This window comes from Schistocerca gregaria, chromosome 2, assembly GCF_023897955.1.
Source record: "Schistocerca gregaria isolate iqSchGreg1 chromosome 2, iqSchGreg1.2, whole genome shotgun sequence".
In the NCBI taxonomy this organism is placed as follows: domain Eukaryota; kingdom Metazoa; phylum Arthropoda; class Insecta; order Orthoptera; family Acrididae; genus Schistocerca; species Schistocerca gregaria.
The window spans coordinates 506,115,445-506,132,280 of NC_064921.1; the positions used below are offsets into that span (position 1 = coordinate 506,115,445).

The window sequence follows — 16,836 nt, forward strand, 5'->3', positions numbered from 1 at the left end:
AAACCAGGGACAAGAGTTCATTTGTAGATTGTGGGACAGCCTTAATGAGGCTAAAAAACACAATATGTTTTGGATACAATTGTTATCCATCTGCGAGAAGGTATATCCTATTTGGTGGGAAAAAGCAAAAACAGGAATAAAATGTAAAGAATTGCCTATGATTACTGATAATAACAATGTGTCTAATTAAGTTTGTGTTGAGAATCCTAGTTGGCTTCTGCACAATGTGCAGACTGAAAATGGTTTAGCTTATGCCAAACAAAATGAAAATCTGAATTTTAAAAGCGTAGAAAATGACTTGATGCATGAAGATGTTGGAGAGCAGGAGAGTAAAATTGTAGGAAGCCCATACATGCAAATTTGTATTAATGATTGGACAGGTTATTGTTTGATTGATACTGGAAGCCTGATATCAGAAATCAGTGAAAAATTGAGGGATAGGATAAATAAAAACCATGAAGTTGCAGAATTACCAGTAGTTGGGGTTAAAATTAGGGGAGCGACAGGAAGATTCAGTAAAACAGTAAAATGTCAAATTCTTTTGTCTTTCAAAGTTGGAGATGTGGTCTTTGATCAGGGTTGTCTTGTCATTCCGGACCTGAGTGAGGACATAATTCTAGGTATGGATTGGATAGTAAAAGTGGATATGGGATTTATTTGGAAAAACAAAACTGTCAAATTTAGGGAACCAACAGATAAAAATAAGTTATATACAGAGAGCTTCATTGAGAAGAATATTAATAGTCATAATCAGATCAGGGGGTGGATTATTTAGATGATGGGAGATGCACTGATCCTTTTGAAAAACAGACTTCTATTGATGACAAAGATTATCAAAAGCATAGTAGAAAATAAGATTGCTGAAGCAGAGAGTTTAACTAGGGAACAACAATCTGATGTCATGGAACTTTTATGGGAATATTCTGATGTATTTAGTGACAGACCAGGCAGAGAGAAAGGGTATGAATGTAAGCTTGTACTCAAACTGCATGATCCATTTTTCATTAAACCTTATGGGATTCCATTAAGCAGGAGGAAAGCTGTAGAGAGGGAGTTGGAAAAGATGCGGACTTGGGGGATTATTCAGAGGTGTAATAGCGAATATAATAATCCTATCATAGCCATTGCCAAGAAGGATAATAGTGTAAGACTTGTCCTAGATTCTAGGTTCCTCAATAAATTATTATGTACAGAAACTGATCATCCTGAAAACATTGATGAATTACTACACAAGTTTGAACATGTAAAGAGTATGTCTAGCCTCGATTTGACCTATGGATTTCATCAAATATCATTAGCAAGGGAATCTCAGAAATACACAGCATTCTTATATAATGGAAAATTTTATACCTTTAGTGTAGTACCATTTGGGCTGAATGTATCTGTTGCAGAGTTTATCAGAGCTTTAGATTATGTGTTGGGAAAGGAATTGTTATATGAATTAACTATATATGTAGATGATATTTTGGTATCCAGTAAAAGTTGGGAAGAACACATAGGGTTACTTAAGGAAATTTGTGAAAAGTTTAGAAAAGGAGGAATGTCACTGAAGTTATCAAAATGTAAATTTGCAGTGAAACAATTAAAATTTTTGGAGTACATTATATCTGACAATGGAATTATGCCAGATGATGAGAAAATTGAAGCAATTGCAAAGTTTCCACCACCTAGGAATAAGAAACAGCTAAAGTCATTTCTCGGACTGTGTGGATTCTATAGGAAGTATTGTGCTACTCAGGCTCTTAATGCACCTTGCTTAGGGAATTTGCTTAAAAAGAATACTATATGGGATTGGAATAAAGATTGTCAGATTGCTTTTGAAGAGATTAAACACCAGTTGGTAAATAGTAAAATCTTATGTAGGCCAGATTTTGGGTTGCCTTTCTGTATTATGACTGACAGTAGTAACTATGGTTTAGGGGCACACCTTTTCCAAGTGAGAAGTCAGAATGGGGTGGAAGAACATAGATCTATTGCTTTTGCCAGCAGGACATTGCAGAAACACGAGAGGCAGTACACCATTACAGAAAAGGAACTATTAGCTGTTCATTGGGCTTTCTCCATATTTAAGAATTATTTATTGGGTCACGAGGTGATAGTCTTTTCAGATCATAAAGCACTATCCTACTTACAAGAATGTAAATTATACCATAGTAAAATCACGAGATGGGCACTTTTTCTTCAGCAGTTTAACTACACCATCAAATATATGAAAGGTGATGAAAATTGCATAGCAGATGCTCTTTCAAGGCATCCTTTCGGAGAATCTATTGGTGACAATGGTGATTAAGGAGGGAATGAATTTAAAATTATGTATTTAAAAGGGATAAACGAGGAGAAAGGTGTCATGAAAATCTGCAGTGACATTAGACGGTTTCAGAATCATGATGAAGAGTGGAAACTGGTGAAAGTTATATTGGAAAGAAGGGAAAAGAAAAAGTAGGGCAGTATTACAAAGTTCATAGGGGAATACTATTTCGGAGGATGAAGGAAGATAGTGAGGTATGTAAGTTATGTTGGTCATATTAATTTGTCAAATTACTTGTAAAATATACCCAGGAAAGTTATGGTCATTGTGGGGCAGCAAAATGTATACAAAAGATTCAAGAAAACATTTACTTTTACAATATGGTGAGGACTGTGAGGAAAATCTTGTCCACTTCTGACTTGTGTCAGAGTGTCAAGGTAACCAATCAAACGACTAGAGGTCAGATGCAAAATATACTTCCGAAACAGCAGCTTGATGTTGTAGCAATTGACTTGTATGGGCGACTGCCAACCACTAGAGGAGGGTTTATGTATGTTTTTGTAGTGGTGGACTTATTTTCCAAATTTATTAAGTTGTACACATTGAGGAATGCTACTAGCAAAAACATTATTTCATGTTTTAGCCGTGACTATTTTAAATGTGTAGGTGTACCCAATGCAATTCTTAGTGACAACGGATCACAGTTTACATCCGAAAGTTGGGAAACATTTATATATAGAGAGATCAACCACATACTTATTTCAGCTTATCACCCATCCAGCAACTCAGCCGAAAGATACATGCGTGAAATTGGGAGATTATTTAGGACTTACTGTCATACTGACCACAACACTTGGGTACATTACATTAGCAAACTTGAAGATGTGATGAATAGCTTATAGCACAGTTTAACAGGATTCTCTCCACATGACATACTTTATGATAAAAAGCCACCAAATCTTATTAGTGAATTGATTGAGTTTCCAGCATGTAACAGCTTGTCAAAAGAAGAAAGAGAGGAGATTGTAAGGAACAACATGTAAAAGCAAGGGGAAATTAGGAAAAGTAGACATGATAAGAGGGGGAAAATGTGCGAGTTTAATGTGGGAGATTTAGTCCTAGTGAAAACAGTAGAAAAGTCAAAATCATTGTGCGGGAACTTAAGAAATTCTTTGATATTTATATAGGACCATTTGTGATATCTGAGAACCCACATCCAAATGCCTATAGGTTGTTCTATCCTGAATCTAGAAAACTTTTTGGTCTACGTAACATCACGGAGTTGAAGCATTATAAAAGTCCAAGCTAAGTTTACAGTGTCACAATTTTGAAAACTTGGGACTCTGTCTTGATCTGTATCTTTGCTGTTTAATCTTGCATTTTGCTTTGTATATATTTACGGTTATTACAATGAATATCTTATGCTCTTGCCTTGCACGATGAGTGCAAAACTTAAATGTTTCTTTATACCAATGTGATTTGAAAATATAGATTTTTAATCTTAGTATCATTGTGTTAGTGTAAGTTGATGAGGCCATACTTCATCTGTTTGAATATGGCTATGTTGCGCTCAAAAGAGCTTATTCATTTAGACATTATGCTTAATATCTTTGTTATTGATATTTATTATACACAGTGTAAACTGATTGTAACATTTTGTTACTGAAGATCCTTTATGAACCAGACTTTATGAGTAACTGACCAACACACTCTTATGCTAAGTATTTGTGTTGGGGAGAGAAGTTTTCACGTTTTTATTCTTGTTTATGCTTATGGAGTTTTAACTTTTGTATTATAATTTTTATTGCATAACTTTGTCTTGTCCAATAACTATGGACTTTTAACGCAGTATTGGGCCATGTTGCTTCAAGACAGATCACTAGTCTTATCTTGTTTGAAAACATGTGCACTGTGCACATAAGTAGATACATGGACAGGCATTTACTCTTGAACCAGTGAAACAATTATCATTTCTGTGAGAAACTTACCTGAACTATAGGTTTAGAACACTTATATATGCTATACATTGCTTTTCTTGTTGAGCCATAACTCACAAAATATGAGTACTTAAGTATAATAATTTGTACCATTGCCTGTTGTGAGGCTTATCTACTATTACCTCAAGTATACATGGATTTAATAGGATACCATACCCTTTGATTTACTGATACCTAACATAAAAACACAATGATAGGACTGGAGAGAAATAACAGTAGATGAGATTTTTCAGTGATAAACTTTTATTCGTGAATCCTTTTTATGTAATACTTAAATTTCTTTATGCCTTGCGTTGTTACTTAGTCAAAATTCCGGAGGTGTGGCGTTTGTTCTGTACCTCTGAGACATCTCATTCGAAACTTACCTTGCCACTGACAATATTGTGTCTGTAATACACAAACACTTAGGTAATTCTGTCAAGATTTGATTCTGAGATCTATGAAATAACTGTGAAAGCAGTCTATATATTATAAAACTGTACACCCTAAATGACACTAGAAATCTGGAATTAATCACTTACTGAAGATATACATTGAAACTGCAGATATCAAAATGCTGACTATTTCACTTACTTATGCACAAACCTATGAAACTTTGGTTTTGTTGTGTGGTCACGTCAGTAGGGGTTAATGAAATGGGGAGTAGACGTCATGTCTTATGACATAGGCAACTATACTAACCACAAATTTACACTTGTGAAGTGACTTATATGCTACAATATGGATATGTGACTGCGAGAAGTTATGACCAGAGTAACATGTCTTTACTACAAACTGTGTGAGTTGAAGTATGAGGATAAAAAACTGCAATTAATCTTGAGTGAACCAGCGTTCATACTCTAATAGTGATGGTGATCCTGTTTTGCCACAATTGTGTATACTATGTGGTTCTCATGGAGACACATAGACACTGTGCACCTTGGTACTGGTTGGACTTCTGCATACTGTTTAGTCTTGCGCCCTGTGCATATGGCCAAGATTGATTGAAGGCTGAGTATTGGTGGCAGAAGGTGGATGATTCTGCAATATAATTAACTAATCTACATGTTTTATGTGACAAAGGAACTGGGTATGGAGAGAGGACTACACATTGTACATAGATGTACACTTTACATGATTATACATTGCCTATGCCATGAGTAGAGGGAATTTTCATATATATGTATTTATATTTTCTTTGAATTTTAGGATTAGAAGTGTGTTTGCTATTTTATTATCTTATATTGAAAAACTGACCTGACCAAGAAATTGCTAGCTTCTGTTCTGATCAGTTGAGAAAACAACAACACTTTTATGTGGATGGAGCTCTGTATCACGGCAGATTTATGTTTTACTGACTAACTCTGAAAGAAATTGATCTTGTATAGACGCAGAATATGAGATAAGGGTAGGTTGGATGAGTGTCAGAATGGAGTGGATTAGGATTAGAGGATAAAGTACATGCAGGAACTGACAAACACAAAACTTTGTGTAGTATTTACATGTATTCACTTTATTAGTATTTAATTTATATTTGTGAGAAAGGTATTTTCCCACTACATTTGACGGGGTTTACAGATTCCCATTGCAATGCCACCTCTGAATTTGTACATTTGAATTATTTTATACATATGTACAAGTGAAGCATGATCCCACTGATGATGGCTGGGTTAACATGATCCCATTGCACTGCCATTTCTAAACTCTCACTTTTTAGCTATTTTACATTACATTATGGAAAACTTATTGATATGAGGACGCTTATTTAACTGAGATTGTTCAAAATATACTCTTTACATAAAAAAATATTAGTCACATATTTCTCAGTAGATGTCTGAACTAAATTGAAAATAACCTTTTTAGCTGATGTTAAAACCACGTCGTTATAAGACCACATTTATCTCTTTTATGTCTTACTTTTAGTGTCTAATATATTTGTACAATCATTATATAAATATGTAAGTGAACTCTGGTAATCAAACCCAGTATGGTAGGGAAGAGGCATCCTGGGTGAGATACCAATGTATTTATATGTGACTAATTAAGTGTTGTATGATTTCAGGAAAATTACCATGATATAATTTGACAGATGAGGCAATTAAGGGGAAAATTCAAGAGGAGAAGACCAGCAGAAAGAGATGAGAAGACAACTACTGAAGATTACATTAATTAAAAAGAAAAAAGCAGTGGTTCATTGCTTTGCGTATCTGTCGAGATCTCTTGCAAAATACTTTTGCATGAAATCACGAGGGGTGTGTGTGTAATGTAACGGACTAGTGAAGAGTGCGATACCACCCTTATAGTCGCATCTGCCCTTGCAGGGTCAGTGCTCCAATTTCATTTCTATGATTTTTTTATTTAATATTATTGTATGTAGTATTTAATTTTGCCCAAATCTTTTTTATTATATTATTCTATAATGTGAACTTTATTTGTTTATTTCTGGAGAATATGTTGGCACCAGTGTGAGCCAAAGACATTCGTGTGTGAAAGAAAGAGAGTCGGACATTGTTAAGGTGACTGTTGGAGTGAGTTAGTTGGACTGTGATGGGGAGAGCTTGGTTTTGTGAGGTGGACTGTTGATGGGAGTACGGAAAGAAGTCTGTCGTCTTATATAGAGAGTATCTATCAATAGTATGTGATATGAAGATGGAAATTATTGTGAAAAAGTTAAATTAATAAAAAGGAAGAATCAATAGTAAAACAAAAAGCGAGTACCAGTTTTCATTAGCACACAAAGACCCGGACCTAATATTAACAATGTTAGATGGATGGAATGCACCATGGCGAGAATCAAGATAATGAGACCAAATTCAGCATCTAAAGGTAAGGTATTTTAATTAGTTTTAGTATTCTGTGATGTATCATTCTTTTGTCTAAATATTAAGCTTGACATCGTCTGTTGTAGATACAGCTGGCGGGGTGTCGTCAATTGATCATCATAATTTCAGGGTCTGAAATAGCATTTAAATGAACTGAAATTTTGTCGCTTGATATTTGATTTTCACCCCGGACGAAAGAGAGTACATTACACTACCCAGAGAAGAAACTAATGTTCTGAATACTGGGATACTATTATCACATAAGTGTGGCTATAGGAAGTGCTAAAGATTTAACCTCCTGAAGTATAGGCCAGTAATTCTGCCCAAATTTTATTAGTTTTCTAGATAGAATTTTCCTTTGCTGCGGTTAATATGTGTTTTTGTAAGACTAAGGGTTTAGCTGTTGGAAGTGTACCATTATTCTCCTGGCTGTGTGTGGTACGGATGCTTCAGGCCCTTTGTTAATATACTTGTTTTATCACCAAACACTACATTTTTTGAAGAATAATGTCCTGAGTGAATCATTTATGTGACTAAGAACAGGAAAGCACTGAATTTTGCTGCATGCCATATCTCATGTTTGCCTTCCCTTAATGCCATCTTATTCCTGTTGTTTCATTTGTTAATTTGACCCTCTGTCCCTCTTGTTAAACCGTGACATCATCTGTGCAAGTGGACAACCTCAGAAGTTCCACTGTCCATCTTCATGCTCCAAAGTGCTGTGAGATTTGTACTGTTCTTTCTAATGGATGACTAAAGGCCAAATTGATTCTATGGAAATAATTCTTTGCTGTCTGAGTCTGGCACACCCATCTCAGTTACCACCAACAAGGCAGGTCACAGTTTTGTTGCATTATCATTGGGTACCTACAGGTCATTATTTGTGGATATCAACATCAACTGGTGTTATTGAATCCATGCAGCCTCCACAGTGGATACCTTCAATTTTTGTGTCTCATTATAGCAGTTGAATGTGGGAGTAATGCCCATAATGATCATGCATGTATACCAATTTAGCAGGTAACTTCATGTGTTGACATCCCCTTCCTATAATAAATTGGCAATGTACACATAGACAAAGCTTTAAATGTCCTTTCAAGGGATGCTGACAGACTAAATAGTGTACACAACATGCACTGCTATGTTCACGATTGAAGGTATAATGAAAATAGTCCGTCGCATAGAGTGGCATTAGATACATGGGATAGTCAACTCAGACAGTTTACTAGCAATGTACACAATATCACTGACACATCAAGTAGATAAATCTGCTGTTGTCATATATGTTCAAGATATTTCTTAAGTAGAGAAACATATACCTGCCCATGTTTCAAGTTATTGAGACTAAATCTATAATGAGGTTGTAGAAAACAGAATTCATGTCAGTAGTTTTAATAGATAAGAAGTGATGCTTGATTCCAACTGACTGTAAAGGAATATGTCTCATATTATAGTCTGTGGTGCTACAGATGTGTACCACCTTTGGAGCCACTGTAATCTTTGGTTAGGTTGGCATGACTATGTCAATTTACATTTGTGTGACTGGTTACCTTTTGACAGTCATTTATTTTCCTGACAAAGTCAACGCTGGATATGACCAAAAACCTTGAGTTTTATAGGTAACTGGCGCAACGTGTGCAGTGAGAATAATTAATACAACTTTATCCACAATTTGAAACTTTCAATATTTTCTCACTCTATAATATAGCTTTCAATCATAAACAGTTTTACTGAAATGCTGATTGACACTTTAAAATACTATGAAAATAGAAAGAATTCCTTGAATTTCTAAAGTGTATGCCACACATATGCCCAACAATACTTGATGCTTTCTTTTTGTTCACAGATGCCTGAACTATGGGAAGTTGTTCCTTAAACGATCAATGACAACAAAAACTAATGGCTTTAATGACTTTTTCACTTCATCCTGGGTATTAAACTATAAAACTATGTACAATAATAATGGGAAACAAGTAAAACTTGTAATCTGTTGACCACAAAATTCTACTGAATAAGGTAGAAGCATTAGGAATAAAATGCTTAGCTAATAACTGCTCATACCTAGCATATACTGTACAAAGAGCAGAGATAACACAAACCTCTAACAAAGCTAAACTTACAGTAAAACACTTATCAGAACCAAACTAAATTTCTCATGGGAGCATATTAGGACCAATACTGTCCCCGATATTTATCAGTAACACAATAGTGTTAATCATAGGGAAAATGTTCTCTTTGATGGTGACAGTAGTATTGCAATCCCTGGGAAAACAAGAGAACTACTTGCAGAAAAAACTAATTAAAAAGATAAGAATTGGTCAAGATGCAATAAAGTGACATTAAATATAAAAAAAGAAACAATTGCCATGAATTTCAGCTTGAAGAGGAAAAGTAACACCATTAAATTAACTGTAGACAGCACCTCTATAAACAATGTAATGAACAAAATTTCAAGGAAAGACTATCAATTCGAGTGCATCCTGACCTGGGTGGTAGTGACCATTTTCCCATCTATTTGTCACTGCCCCAGTGTCATTCTTCTGGGCGCCTGCCCCGCTGGGCTCTCAACAGGGCTGACTGGCCGGCTTTTACTTCCGCTGCCACCATTGCTTCTCCCCCACAGGGTGACATTGACGAGGTGGTCCGTGTCTTGACCTCGTCAATTATTTCTGTGGCCGAGACTGCCATCCCCCGCTCTTCTGGACTCCCTCAGAGGAAGGCTGTCCCCTGGTGGTCGCCGGAGATTGCTGAGGCTATTCGTGACCGTAAGCGGGCTCTCCAGCGTCATAAGTGCACCCGTCTCTGGAGACCCTCAACGCCTTTAAGAAGCTCCGTGCCTTGGCCCGTCGTCTTATTGCACGGCGTAAGCAGGAGTGCTGGGAGAGGTACGTTTCATCCTTGGGCTTCCGTGTCTCCCCGTCGCTCGTGTGGTCCCGCATCCGGCGGATTTACGGATACCAGACCCCTATGGGTGTCCCTGGAATCTCCCTGGACGACGCTGTCTGCACGGACGCTGCCACCATTGCTGACCACCTTGCCACGCACTTTGCTACGAGCTCTGCGACTGCAACTTACCCTCCTGCCTTTCGCTCTCTAAAGGAGCGCGCCGAGCGGACGCTGTTATCATTCCACACACGTTGTTCTGAAAAATACAATGCTCCTTTCAGCGAGAGGGAATTCCTCGCTGCCCTCGCCGATTGCCCTGATACAGCGCCAGGACCGGACTGCATCCACACGCAGATGCTGAAGCATCTCTCCGGGGACTGCCAGAGACACATCCTCACCATCTTTAACAGCATTTGGAGCGAGGGCGTGTTCCCGCCGCAATGGGGAGAGGGTGTTATCGTCCCCATCTTGAAGCCCGGTGCAGAACCTCTGGCGGTGGACAGCTATCGTCCCATTACCCTCACCAACGTTTTGTGCAAATTGCTCGAACGTATGGTGGGGCGGCATTTGTGTTGGGTCCTTGAGTCGTGCGGTCTCCTCGCTCCATCCCAGGGTGGCTTCCGTCAGGGCCGGTCTGCTGCGGACAATTTGGTGCGGCTGGAAACTGCTATCCGTACAGCCTTTTCTCGCCGTCAGCATCTCGTTGCTGTATTTTTTGATCTGCGGAAGGCATATGACACAACATGGAGGCATCACATCCTTGCTACGTTGCGCAAGTGGGGTCTTCGTGGTCAGCTCCCAGCTTATCTTCAAAACTTTTTATTGCGCCGCTCTTTCCGGGTGCAAGTCGGTGCCGCCCCTAGTTCATCTTATATACAGGAAAATTGGGTCCCGCAGTGCTCGGTGTTGAACGTTTCCTTATTTCTAGTGGCAATTAATGGTCTGGCTGCAGCTGTGGGGTCGTCGGTGTCTCCTTCTTTGTATGCCGACGACTTCTGCACCTCATTCAGCTCAACGACTACAGGAGTCGCCGAACGCAGGCTGCAAGCAGCCATTCGCAAGGCGGCATCATGGGCTCTGACTCACGGATTTCAGTTCTCTGCGGCCAAGACTCGAGTTATGCACTTCTGCAGGCGTCGGACGGTCCACCCTCATCCAGAACTTTACCTCGACGGTCACCTACTTGAAGTGTTGGACACTAGCCGCTTCTTAGGACTCGTCTTTGATGCCCGGCTCACATGGGTTCCTCATATTACTCAGCTGAAGCAAAAGTGCTGGCGGCACCTCAACGCCCTCCGCTGCCTGAGCCATGCGTCTTGGGGTGCAGATCGCAGCACGCTGTTGCGATTGTACAGAGCCCTTGTGCAGTCCAGGCTTGATTATGGGAGCCTGGCCTATGGGTCTGCATCACCCTCAGTGTTGACGTTGTTGGACGCCATACACCACTGTGGGGTTCGGCTTGCTACTGGCGCTTTCCGTACGAGCCCCGTGGATATTCTGCTGGTGGAGGCCGGGGTTCGCCCACTGCGGATTCGTCGCCACCGACTGCTAGCCGACTATGCTGTCCAAGTGCATTGCTCACCGGGCCATCCCAATCATCGCCTGCTTTTCCCTGCCAGGGTCCTCCCTCTGCCCGACCGGCGACCTAGGTCTGGGCTTTCCATTGCTGTCCGCGTCCAGGCTCTCCAGCGTCATAAGTGCACCCGTCTCTGGAGACCCTCAACGCCTTTAAGAAGCTCCGTGCCTTGGCCCGTCGTCTTATTGCACGGCGTAAGTAGGAGTGCTGGGAGAGGTACGTTTCATCCTTGGGCTTCCGTGTCTCCCCGTCGCTCGTGTGGTCCCGCATCCGGCAGATTTATGGATACCAGACCCCTATGGGTGTCCCTGGAATCTCCCTGGACGGCGCTGTCTGCACGGACGCTGCCACCATTGCTGACCACCTTGCCACGCACTTTGCTACGAGCTCTGCGACTGCAACTTACCCTCCTGCCTTTCGCTCTCTAAAGGAGTGCGCCGAGCGGACGCTGTTATCATTCCACACATGTTGTTCTGAAAAATACAATGCTCCTTTCAGCGAGAGGGAATTCCTCACTGCCCTCGCCGATTGCACTGATACAGCGCGAGGACCGGACTGCATCCACGCGCAGATGCTGAAGCATCTCTCCGGGGACTGCCAGAGACACATCCTCACCATCTTTAACAGCATTTGGAGCGAGGGCGTGTTCCCGCCGCAATGGGGAGAGGGTGTTATCGTCCCCATCTTGAAGCCCGGTGCAGAACCTCTGGCGGTGGACAGCTATCGTCCCATTACCCTCACCAACGTTTTGTGCAAATTGCTCGAACGTATGGTGGGGCGGCGTTTGTGTTGTGTCCTTGAGTCGCGCGGTCTCCTCGCTCCATCCCAGGGTGGCTTCCGTCAGGACCGGTCTGCTGCGGACAATTTGGTGCGGCTGGAAACTGCTATCCGTACAGCCTTTTCTCGCCGTCAGCATCTCGTTGCTGTATTTTTTGATCTGCGGAAGGCATATGGCACAACATGGAGGCATCACATCCTTGCTACGTTGCGCAAGTGGGGTCTTCGTGGTCAGCTCCCAGCTTTTCTTCAAAACATTTTATTGCGCCGCTCTTTCCGGGTGCAAGTCGGTGCCGCCCCTAGTTCATCTTATATACAGGAAAATGGGGTCCCGCAGTGCTCGGTGTTGAGCGTTTCCTTATTTCTAGTGGCAATTAATGGTCTGGCTGCAGCTGTGGGGTCGTCGGTGTCTCCTTCTTTGTATGCCGACGACTTCTGCACCTCATTCAGCTCAACGACTACAGGAGTCGCCGAACGCAGGCTGCAAGCAGCCATTCGCAAGGCGGCATCATGGGCTCTGACTCACGGATTTCAGTTCTCTGCGGCCAAGACTCGAGTTATGCACTTCTGCAGGCGTCGGACGGTCCACCCTCATCCAGAACTTTACCTCGACGGTCACCTACTTGAAGTGTTGGACACTAGCCGCTTCTTAGGACTCGTCTTTGATGCCCGGCTCACATGGGTTCCTCATATTACTCAGCTGAAGCAAAAGTGCTGGCGGCACCTCAATGCCCTCCGCTGCCTGAGCCATGCGTCTTGGGGTGCAGATCGCAGCACGCTGTTGCGATTGTACAGAGCCCTTGTGCAGTCCAGGCTTGATTATGGGAGCCTGGCCTATGGGTCTGCATCACCCTCAGTGTTGACGTTGTTGGACGCCATACACCACTGTGGGGTTCGGCTTGCTACTGGCGCTTTCCGTACGAGCCCCGTGGATAGTCTGCTGGTGGAGGCCGGGGTTCGCCCGCTGCGGATTCGTCGCCACCGACTGCTAGCCGACTATGCTGTCCACGTGCATTGCTCACCGGGCCATCCCAATCATCGCCTGCTTTTCCCTGCCAGGGTCCTCCCTCTGCCCGACCGGCGACCTAGGTCTGGTCTTTCCATTGCTGTCCGCGTCCAGTCCCTGCTGTCGGAATTGGGGTCGTTCCCTCTTCTGCTGCCCTTCCGGGTCTGTGCACCCACGCCTCCCTGGTGTATGACCCGTCCGCCTGGACTTGGCACGGGAACCCAAGGACTTGGTACCGCCTGTGTCCCTCCGTCGCCGTTTTCTTGCGCTCCTTGCCTCATTTTCAGGCTGTGAGCCTGTCTACACTGATGGTTTCCTGGTGGATGGTCGTCCTGCCACGCTTTTGCTCACGATGCCCATGTTGAACAGCGCTCCTTGCCAGCTGGCTGCAGTATTTTTACTGCAGAGCTGGTGGCCATATTGCGGGCTCTTGAGCATATGCGTTCCTGCTCAGGTACGTCCATCGTCATCTGCAGTGACTCCCTGAGCAGCCTCCAGGCTATCGACCGCTGCTATGCCTCTTCTCCTCTGGTATCCTTTATTCAGGAGTCTGTTTTTGCCATTACCCGCTCTGGTCGTTCGGTGGTCTTTGTTTGGATGCCAGGTCACGTTGGCATTCCGGGGAATGAACGTGTCAACAGGCTGGCCAAACCGGCGGTTGACGCCCCCACTTTGGCGATCGGCCTCCCGGCTCGTGATTTGCAGCTGGCGTTGCGCCGTAAGGTGCTTCAGATGTGGCATGACGGGTGGCATAGCCTGACTTCGCCGAATAAACGTTAAGGAGACGACCGATGTGTGGCGGTCCTCCCTGCGGGCTTCTCGCAGGGACTCTGTCATCCTGTGTCGGCTCCGCATTGGCCATACCTACCTGATGCACGGATATCTTTTGCGTCAGGAGGATCCCCCCCTGTGTCAGTGTGGGTCCCGGTTGACGGTCGCCTACATTTTGTTGGAGTGTCCCCGCCTGCGCACCCTCCAGAAGACTTAATCTCCCGGGCACGTTGCCTTTGGTTTTATGCGACGATGCCTCCATGGCTGACAACGTTTTAAATTTTATCTGTGGTAGTCCTTTTTATGGTTCCATTTAGGGGGGACCTGTCCCTCTCCCTTTCTGTGTATCTTGTCCTCGAGTGTCTCATTGGTTGCAGATTTTAATGTATGTATTCGGATGGTTGAGTCTTTCCCAATTTTTGTTCCCATGGTCAGTCAACCAGTCTCCGGCCCTCTTCTTTTCTTTCGTTTCTTTCTGTCCGGTGTTCGTCTGTACTCTTCTTGTCTCTAGTGTTCGCTGCCACATTGGTGTTCTTTCAGTGACTGGGGGGAGGGGCGTCTCCTCCCCCCTTCGGGTTTTACTTGTTCCGTAAATTTTGTTTCGCCTGTTTTTGGAATGGGGGACTGATGACCTTAGCTGTTTAGTCCCCCTTAAACTTCCCAACAACCACCACCACCACCAACTGAAGTGGTGTGAGCACACCAAGATAGTTGCAAGCAGGATGTCATCAGCATGTTATGTCCTTATAATCCAGTCGCTAATGTATATAGCCAGTGTCTTTAGTTACATACTGTTGATATGTATCACACTTACAATCAAGAACAAATGCAGAAAATAACACAATTTTCAAACTACAGAAAAGAGTAATAAGAATAATACTCAAAAGCATAAGGTTAACTCATAGCAAATACCTGTTCAAAATACTGGGGATTTAAGCCACACCATGCCAGTACATTAACCAATCAGTTGTGTACATCAAAAGTGACACTGAACAAAGGTGTTGATGACCATGGTACAAGAACTAGATGGAACTTACATTTACCAAGAGAGAATATACATAAAATTCTGTCTGCCAGAGACTGCATGTGTGTATGAGATGTGTGTGCATGTATATATGTGTGTGAGTGTGTGTGTGTTTTATCTCTGATTGAGGCCTTGTTAGCCAAAAGCTCATTTGCTGACAGTCTTTTTGTTGTGCCTATTTATGACTCATCTCCTCTAAATGGGAATTTACCATACACAAAACTGAATCCAAACATGTTGCCTTGATATCAACTGATAATGTATGAATGTTACATTATGAAATAATGTGTGTATAGTGTGCATGATGTGTGCAGTGATCGGTACTATGAAATGAATGGACAGTATAGCACTAGCTTTTTACATTAGTCTATAATTTCTTTGCAACATACTATTGTACACTAGGGATCGACGGAATTAGGTAGTACTGTTTTAAACAGACTCTATTTTTGTTAAGGAGGGTGGATGATCCACAGTCTTCACTCAGCCGTCTTTAGTTAGGTTTTCCTTGGCTGCCTTGAATTACTTCAGGCATATGGTGGGACGGTTCCTATTAAAGCCAAAACCAACTTACCTATTTCATCCTTGTCAAATGAGACCTTCAAGTATGTAAATGCCTTTATATATAAATTACATTATTTTCATTGTTTTAAAACCAAGGCATATCAAAACACCGCATAAAAGTGATGTACAGCTGACTAAAACTACTACTACTACTACTACTACTACTACTATGGAAGAGAAGGGCTGGTTGCACCCTTGATGCCTCTGTGCATTACTATATATGTACCCAAATAATTAGGCTATAATTCTAATGATTTCACATACTTACAATTGTTTTTAACAAAAGCATCTGTAAAGCCATTAATCCAACCACGAATCCTCATAGTGTCTTAATGTAAATAACTCTTACAGCTCAATACATAACAGATAGGTGAAAGAGGTCTGCCATTTTTTTAAAGAAATGAAAAAAATTTTATTAAAGGAAGAGGCATTATGTGACTTATGGTCTTCATGCATTTTGACAGGACTTTTGCTATCCATCCCATTCACTTGAGACATATATTCTGAATTGTTAACAATGACAATATTCATAAAAGATCTATATATTACAGTCTGTGTCAGTTTGGGTAGACTCAATTACATGTGCAATCAAGAGTTGTAATATTCATTTTTGCAAACTTCTGTATGCAGAAAATTAAAATTATTCTTCAAGAGAACAGTACTCACCTTCAATCTTTCCTGTTGTTGGACACTGGAAGAATATTTTTTGTTATAGATCTGAAGAAAAGTTTGAACAAAATGAAGGTAGCGCATGGGTGTTTTCAATTTTTCTGAAGCTTGTTCATGAATAGCTGCAAAACCATTCAGAAGTTTTTCATCAATTCCACTGTTTGTCTGAGTGCCTCTTGTATCAACTGATTCAAATTTTTCATCCCTGATCAAATAAAACACAATAATTTTTTTTACATATACTTACACTCAGAGGAATTGCAATCACAATATAATGTTTTTTCTTCAGTTAAAAATTATTTGTTTATTTAAAAGCAAGAGCGGCAACCTACCTGGAAAGCAACATTTGAGGAATGGTTCGTAAGCTTTGCCTACTCCAGCTTTCAAGCCACAAAATGCTACACTTTTTGTGTAAGGCAGGACTGCTTTCAAAGATTCGTGAAAATGATGGATTCATAATATCCATCATTAACACCACATGGAGATTTCTTTGGACTCCTGGAAACATTATCAAAATAAC

General features: G+C 41.6%; 1 protein-coding gene across 1 annotated transcript in view; it reads right to left on the reverse strand.

Annotated features, from left to right (window-relative positions):
- Positions 1 to 16,836, reverse strand: part of LOC126328907 (cytoplasmic dynein 2 heavy chain 1) — a 906,666-nt gene that overhangs the window by 249,007 nt on the left and 640,823 nt on the right. The window contains exons 51-52 of the mRNA XM_049996078.1: positions 16,649 to 16,814; positions 16,314 to 16,521 (exon numbers count right to left, since the gene is read on the reverse strand). Coding sequence (XP_049852035.1) covers positions 16,314 to 16,521; positions 16,649 to 16,814 — 374 coding nt within the window. The remainder of the gene's footprint in view (positions 1 to 16,313; positions 16,522 to 16,648; positions 16,815 to 16,836) is intronic.